General features: G+C 34.2%; 1 protein-coding gene across 1 annotated transcript; it reads left to right on the top strand.

Annotated features, from left to right (window-relative positions):
- The first annotated feature begins 402 nt into the window (after positions 1-402).
- LOC134274928 (uncharacterized) lies at positions 403-8331 on the top strand. The gene is made up of 2 exons (XM_062757174.1): positions 403-903; positions 7889-8331. The coding sequence occupies exons 1-2, from the start codon at positions 444-446 to the stop codon at positions 8329-8331; spliced, it is 903 nt and encodes a 300-aa protein (XP_062613158.1). The 5' UTR covers positions 403-443.
- Positions 8332-8627: the final 296 nt, after the last annotated feature.

Raw genomic sequence — 8627 nt, 5'->3', positions numbered from 1 at the left:
TCAATATCTTTCTTCTTACCCGTCGCCCATGCACGCAATCTTAACGATTTTATCACATTTTATTCCGACAACAAAGCATCTCGAACTTTGTAGTTCTTTCGGCTTAATTTAAATTTTACTTTCCAAAACCAATCCACTCAATACCTATCCCAGCCCCCATTCAATGACGTTATTGAAGTTTTTAAACTTTATTTTGGTTTTTCTGTAAGTTGTTTAAAATGAAATCGTACTGCCAAATAAGACACCATTCAAATTAGATCTATAAGGACGGCGAATTCAACTGATTGAACTGCAAGTCATAGTGCAGATGATAGAAGTACTTCTTATATATATATATCTATATAATTACTAAGTAAACAAATTATTTTTTCGTATATATAGTATCAAGTATTGGGTGCTGATTTGTGTCCTGCATTTTGTCCAGAGAAGGAATACTGTTTGATATGGCGAAATTTGAAATTCGATTCTTTATTGTCCTGTCCATCTTAATTCAAATTGGTGAAGGGCATTTGACCGGTGATAATATTGAGGATGAATTCATAAAATTGAAAAGCAGGACAGACCAATTGGAGGAGACCACAAAGAAACAGTCCGACCAACTGTCTACCTTACAAGAAACAGTTTCCAGACTTGAAAGGACGACTCAACGACAATCCGGACTCATCAGCAACCTCCAGAGGACGAATCGGGAATACAGAAAGGCAATGGAAAAACAAACATTTAAGCCCGGGGACAGAGAGATAAATGAAGACCATGACAGTGGTGACTTAAGCCTAAGAAACTTGGCAAATTGTGGCAGAAAAATGAATTCCAATAAACAGCGTGAGAATGTGCATGTGATCAGGCCAACTTCAAAGCGCAGTGTTATGAAATTTTCAGGTGGCAATCTTATTACACGCAAAGGTAACATATTTTCAATACATGAGATTAAACATGAATGATGTAGATCCTTATCTTCTTAGCACAACCAAACTACAACAATAAATACAATGTATACTTAATACATACTATTCTTTATGTTACCTACAAAACTAATGTAGAGCATCATGATCAGATAGAAAATTGATAAGAATTGATAATTGAATTTTCAAATGAGCTATAAGGATACGTATATATTCACAGAACGCCTTCTCGTGCCTCTTTCCACATCACAAACAACCGCTCAGACCGTAGCATTTTATGCTTACATGACATCAGTTGTTTCCAATGTTGGTCCACATCATGTTCTTGTGTTTGATGTTGTTAAAACAAATGTTGGAAAATTTTGATAATAAGAAACAATAATTGAATATTTCAATTTAATGGGCAATATCATTCTGTAGAACTTGTTGTCAACAAAGAACAAGTCGGTGTCTTCTTTGAACACTCCACTAGTGGATATAACTCGCAGAGTGGAAATCTTGCTGTGGTGCACATTAACCAGGGAGATGAGGTGTTTGTGAGAACCATCGCAAATGGTCATGTTGGAGATGTTTACAGCGATGGTTGGGGACAGATCCTTTTCTGCATTTTATGTACACATAAATTACATGTTCACATCAGTTGTTTTTTTTAAACCATAGCTATAATATGTATAAGGAAGTATGTTTATTTTACATTCTACAAAAAGTGTTCTGGATTAAACAGCAAATTCAATGTTGTCCATAAAACAAATGTTGGAACACCTGCCGTGTGCTCCTTGTCATGATCAGAAAATAACGGAAAAATCCGTCGTGTATTCAATGTATAAATAATGGACTAACAATTAGTATGAAAAACGTCAGTCAGCATTTGACTCAATGATAATTGTATTTGCTGACAAGGTCATTGTATCGACCATAGAACTTACGAAATGGTTTAAACGTATGTCTTCAACTGCTTGAATAATTTACCTCGTTTTAGAAATTGTTCATAATAGACCATGCTCTTGCATATCGAATCAACTGAAATGTACTAGTATATACTCCGTATGCAGGTGATGAGGGTATATTGCTGAATAAGTAAGGGAAACAGACGATAGAAAAGTTAAAGTCATCACGTTTATCATATAGCGTTTGGTGTCTTTTTCAAGTAAAATATCCAAGTATGCAGATTTGTCAGACTGTGATATCTTTTATCTCAAGCTCACAGGATATATCGGAAATCTCGGAACCATTGTTAATTGGTTTAGCACAAAATCTGCTTCATATGAATATAAAAATAGGTCTGCTAATAACGGAGCACAATTGGTACCCATGTGAATTCCAGTAGATTGTTTGAATACCTGGTCTCCAAAAACCACACAAATATTGTCAAACAGAAACTCATGCATCTTTTTTATGTCAACTTCAGAGTACTTGTGTGTGCAATGAGAATGTCTTTTAACAAAATAATTTTGCAAATGACCAATGATAGTAAATTTACGAGGAAAAAGCGGCTGTCAATGATTTCAAAAAGCTTTTAATTTATCTGGGGAATGGCTATTGTTGTAATTTTTTATTATTTTGGTAAAATCTTGTGATTTCATAAATTAATAATTTTTGAGTATCAAGCACACCACTTGTATTCACAGTCTTTTTTAAAACCATAGCCAATGTGTACATGTATCTTTGTTTGTAAGGATTTTTATGAAGTTTCGAATCCAGTATATGTATGGGTAATTCAAATTCATTTCGGCTCTTTAGAATATTAAAAATATCTAAATATTTGAATATTGTAACTGATACACATTCCTGAGAAAAACAAAACACCTATAACTTAACAATTGTTATAAAATTTCACAGTATGTATGCAGTATTCCTAGGTTTCATATTTTAAAAAAAATCTACAAAATTATCGGCTTTGGTGTGCTTCTTTAACTCATTGATTTTCTAAAATTCGCGATGTTTTTCAACAGTTTTATGGTCTATTATTATGTATTTAGATTTTGGACTAATATTTGAAGTACTACAGAAATATAGTGATTTTTCTCATTTAAAACATTGTAAAGTGACGTTGTAACAGTTGACGGCGCACCTCACTTTTGTTAAAATATGTGTAATGCTCGATCGGCAACATAGATCCAAAATATGCATAATAAAACATGAGGCTAGATTTTAACAGTTAGGCCTAAAAAGGCTATACGGGAGGACGGGAAGAAGATCTTTAACTTTATCCGGACTGTAAAGAACGTGATTGAGAGTCAAAATATCACACTATATCTCATAAGTAGTTTTTGGTTTTAAAACAAAAAAATATCATACTTGTTTAATAGATTTTAACTGATGGTGTTTTGATGATGAGAGATTGTTAAACCTTTGTTTTTAAAATATTTTTTATACTGCTTATGTCTTTTGCGGCTGACTTAATGGTATGATTCAAAATCAATAAATTTACCACATTTTGATATGAAATTTTGAAGACCATATAAATAAAAGATTCTATTATTCTTTGAATTTTGCCATCATCAAATATTTCGTCAAGTCCGCGTAATTTTTGACAAATTATACTGTTAATTTTCAATGCAGTACTCCCAAATTTTTGTGGTTCTATTCGGGACTGCTTTCACAAGGACTTATATATGTGGTTGTAACAGCTGAGATACTGATGTTGGAGGGATTTCAACAGCCTAGTGTTTTGATTGTGACCTTATGTAAATGGGTTGGAAAATAATTTTTAGGCCTTTGTTTTTACAATAATATTCTGTCTTTTCTACGGGATTGCATAGATAAAAAGTTTTAATCATCACAAACGTTGAAATTACAATTATTTTCAATGTTTCCAAATTTTCGAGGCTTTTACATACATTATGTAAAATTGGAAATAAAACACCTATGATACAAATGTTTTACAATTGTAACGTCATAAAACATTTACATGTATGATGATGTACAATATTATTCTAGTTTTTGCATTTCTCTATGTATATATATAGAAGTTTTATATTTAGATATTGGTCGTAACAGAATAGAAATAAATCCCTTGTCGTCAGAATTGTTGAAAAATATACCCCTTATTCTCGAGATTCTGTTTGCAAAGAAAAATCTCACCATTCGGACTATGTTTTTATTTGCCTAAAAATAAAATCTCGACTGTGGGGGAATTTTCCAAGAAATCTTCCAAGGCCGAAACCTTTGCAACATCTAGGGCTAACAGAGGCTGTACCTGGTTGACAGGGAATGTACACCCTCCAAGGATTAACTGGTACACACTGTCATTGATCTACATGTCTGTCTCGTGAGTGTGATTTTGCCTTAAACTTCGTGTAAAAGACGTACACATAGGTAGTGACTGTTCCTTCGCCATACGGTCGGTATTAGAAGTATAAGTCAAGGGTCTTTCGGATATGACCTTAAAACGTAGGTCCCGTATCGCTGTGGGCGTTGGCACGATTGGGAGCTCTCACTGCTCGGTGGCCTTGGTTGCCATATATAGGTCTAAATTTGAAGTCCTTCACCTGCATATGGTGACGTCCCTAAATGAGTGAAAAATTCTCGAATGGGACGTTAATGGCGTTCAACAATATACAATCAATCAATCAATCAATCGTCCTGTAGGTAGTCAATTATTTTATATCTCATAAAGGAATTAAGAGTTACGTGATAGGATCTTTTGAAAACGAGACTTGATACAGTATTCGTAGAGTTGCAAATGAGGTACATAATACTGTAGATTTTATACGCGTGGAATTAATTATAGCGTAATTTAGCGAGAAGCACCACCCGTGAAATTAAATTACTCGCTTTTATTTTTACGATGCTGAAATATACATGTATGTAAAATTTCTTGATCAACCGTCATTTGCGAATTATTATTCTCGCGATTTGACGTAGAAAAATAAGGAATTTACAGTATATAAAACCTGTATTAACAACGTTTCCGTAGTTCACCTTCACAAATGATGTCTATATGAAAGTGAGTAGGTACCATACAACTCTTCGCATTTATAGATGCTAATCTGTATAGGAATTATAGATGCTAATGATATGATTGAGTAAAATAAACATCTGTAATTTCTAAGATATAGATTAATAATGTCTTATTATAATATCTTTCTTTTTACCCGTTACCCATCCAGGCAGTCCTAACGATTTTGTCATTCTTTATTCCAACATCCAAATATCTCAACCTTTGCAGCTCCGTCAGCTTCATTTTCATTATACTTTGCAAGCACAAAACATTCCAGTATATACTTACCCAAACCCCATTCAATATGTTTTTGAATTTCTTCATATTTTTTTGTTTTCCTGCTAAATTATTCTGCCAAATAAAGAACAATTTAAATTAGATTAGGGCATCGGATTCACCTGATTGAACTGCAAGTTGTAGTGCAGATGATAGAGGTTTTTCTTATATACTCTCTTATCTCGTCGTATCAAATATTGTGTGCTAATTTGTGTCCGGCATATAGTCAAAGAAAGAACAGTTGTTGATATGGCGAAATTTGACATTCCATGTTTTATGGTACTGTTGATCTCAATCAAAATTGGTGAAGGACATTTGACCAGTGCTAATATTGAGGATGAATTCCTTATATTGAAAAGCAGGATAGAACAATTGGAGGAGACCACAAAGAAACAGTCCGACCAACTGTCTACTTTACAAGAAACAGCTCCCAGACTTGAAAGGACGACTCAACGACAATCCAGGCTCATCGCCCACCTCCAGAGGAAAAATCGGGAATACAGAAATGCAATGGAAAAACAAACTGTTAAGCTCGCGGACAGTGTGATAAATGGAGACCACAGCAGTGCTGAGGTAACCATAAAATGCTTGGCAAATAGTTGCAGAAAAATAAATTCTAACAAACAGAGTGAGAAAGTGAAAAGCCAAATTTCAAAGCGCCTGTTGTGCATGTAATTGAAGTCTAGCATTTAACAAGAAGCAACCTCCTGTCCACACATAAAAGTTGAAATTCCATATTATTTTAAGGATGTGGAATTTCAAAAGCTTTTTTAAAACATGGTTTTATTTAAGTTTTCAGTGTTCGCTTAAATCTTACCCGTCATCAATACACACAGTCCTAACGAGTTTGTCACATCAAAATACCCGGCATCTCATTTTACTTTGCAAACATAAAAACAATCCAGTCTATACTGAAAGGAAAAAAGAAACGCATGGTAACATATAATATTCGAAAAAATTTTGACCGCATGAAGGAAAATTACGAAAATCGGTCACATGAGAATGTTAATTACTATGCACCAAAATCAGTGTTCAGAATCACTCAACCATAAAATGTTTTACGTCACGTAGGGAAAACACTAAAAAGCCCAAAACACGTGCAAATTGATGACGACGAGTTTGTCAACAAATCTTGTTTTACCATTTGATGCGCCTGAGGTGTACACATTGTTTTTCAGTATTTACAGACGATATGAATTTCTTGCAATCTCGGAACAGTTTATAGAAGTTCCATGGAGTCTGGTTTTCGAATTGCCGATAAAGGAAAAGGGCAACAACGGGCTACTGAGCAGTTTCTTGTAATTTTTTTCCCATAGAACGTCTTACCCGTTGTCACAGAGGGCCAGGAATGGTTTCCAACTAACCATGACGATGACGCTAACGCGAAAAGGAGTCATTTTGTGATCACGTTATTCGTCCTGCCATCTGTTTAATCGCCGCCGTACTACCACAAAAATCACTATTAATTCAGTAGACTATCATAATCATTACATTCACCCGAAAGCTGAAAGAAACCAATAGCGCAGTTTGAGTTTTGGAGCCGGTCAACTTACGTCTGTGTTCTTCTCACTGGCGCATGCGCGTGTCGTTTGACTAATTTTTCGGTGTGGTTACCCATGCCCAATATAGCCAGGGTTTGAAAGATAAACATTCTGATGAATTCCATGCAAAGGAGAATCAAGGTTAATTGTGACAGATGCGCGGGTGAGACATTGAAGATAATGAGAGTTTTCGATTTTGCACTTTTTGAGGGTATCTTTATATGAGTTTCAATAGCTCATGAATTATAAGACAAAATCAAATGGGATGGTTACATTTTCTTTAAAGATGATTTTAAAAGTTAGGATTACTGAAAAAAATAAAAATAAATATAAATTTAATACACCTCTAAAGTTTACCCTGCGTTTCTTTTTCCTTTCAGTATATATACTTACCCAGCCCCCATTCGATAATGTTTTTTTAATTTTTACAGCTTTATTTTGATTTTTCTGTCAGTAGTTTAAAAATCTTACTGCCAAATAAGACGCCTTTTTCAAATTAGATAAGGGAATCATATTCAACTGATAGAACTGCAAGCACTGTAGTGCAGATCATAGAAGTATATTCTCATATACTTTCTTATCTCGTCATATCATATATCGAGTGCTGATTTGTGCCCTGTATATATTTAGAAAAAGAACACTTTTTGATATGGCGAAATTTGACATTTATTGTTTTATTGCCTTGCCGATATTAATTGGACTTGGTGAAGGACATTTGAATAGTGCTTATATTGAGGATGAACTCTTTAAATTGAAGAGTAGGGTAGAACAATTGGAGGAGACTACAAAGAAACAGTCCGACCAACTGTCTGCCTTACAAGAAACAGTATTGAAAAGACGTAGAATCATTATTTTTAGAGACGAAGACAGTGGTGACTCTAACATAAGAAACTTAGCAAATTGTTGCAAAAAAATAAATCCCAACAAACAGAGTGAGAAAGTGAATCGAAGAATTTCAAAGAGAAGTTTTATGGAATCGTCACTCGCCAATTCTATTGATCGCAAAGGTAACACTTGATTAAACATAAAATAACACATTTGATTTATTAAACATGAATGTTTAAAGTATTTCTTTATCTTTTATTTTTAACAAAGATATAAAGCACAAACAAACCACAATTTTAAATATCATAAATCATGTAAATCAATATATGTTTGAAACTTATGATCTAAGTTAAAAATAAGCCTATTAATATCATATAAGCAATGATACTTTATATTCACAGAACGCTTTCTCATGCCCTTATCCACATCACCACCAACGACTCAGACCGTAGCATTTTATGCTTACATGTCATCACCAGTTTCCAACATTGGATCTCATCATGTCCTGGTATTTGATGTTGTTAAAACGAATGTTGGAAATGGTTTTCATCAGAATGCAGGCGTGTTCATAGCTCCAAAATCAGGGGTATACGTGTTTTACTGGAATATTCGAGTTTCTCATAATCATTACCATTCTGTAGAACTCATTGTCAACAAAGAACAAGTCGGTGTCTTTATTGCACAATCTGTAAGTGGACAGAACTTTCAAGGCGGAAATCTTGCTGTGGTGTACGTAAACCAGGAAGATGACGTGTTTGTTCGAACCATCGCAAATAGCCGTGTTGGAGATATATACAATGATGACTTGGGACATTCATCCTTTTCCGGTTGGCTCTTGCTGTAATTAATATACACACATAAATTGATTTTCAAAATTATTTTTACTGTAGAATTTTCCGTCTCCATGAGCAATATTCCTAGGGTTTACAGCGGTTGTGCCTGTTGACAGGGGATGCTAGAAGCTTTCCCCTCCAAGAAAAAAATGTGTTCATACTGTCAATGATAATCATATATATTTTCCTGTACCGTGAGCGCAACTTTGTCTGTAACTACATCCTAAAGTTAAACTTTGGTTTGAAATCTTCTAAAGGAATCAAAATAATTACATGGAAAGATTTTTTAAAAAGAGACAGGGTACAG

The sequence above is a fragment of the Saccostrea cucullata genome, unplaced genomic scaffold (genome assembly GCF_032062105.1).
Source record: "Saccostrea cucullata isolate Sc308-1 unplaced genomic scaffold, CSIRO_AGI_Scuc_v1 ctg72, whole genome shotgun sequence".
In the NCBI taxonomy this organism is placed as follows: Eukaryota; Metazoa; Mollusca; class Bivalvia; order Ostreida; family Ostreidae; genus Saccostrea; species Saccostrea cuccullata.
Note: the sequence above shows the minus strand (reverse complement) of the source record. Positions and strands in the feature narration are given on the sequence as shown.

Bases quoted from the DNA above. Each gene is read 5' to 3' on its own strand.
- LOC134274928 (XM_062757174.1), top strand. From the start codon at position 444: ATGGCGAAATTTGAAATTCGATTCTTTATTGTCCTGTCCATCTTAATT. The intron at 904-7,888 runs GTAACATATTTT...TTATATTCACAG, and splicing joins CAATCTTATTACACGCAAAG to AACGCTTTCTCATGCCCTTA.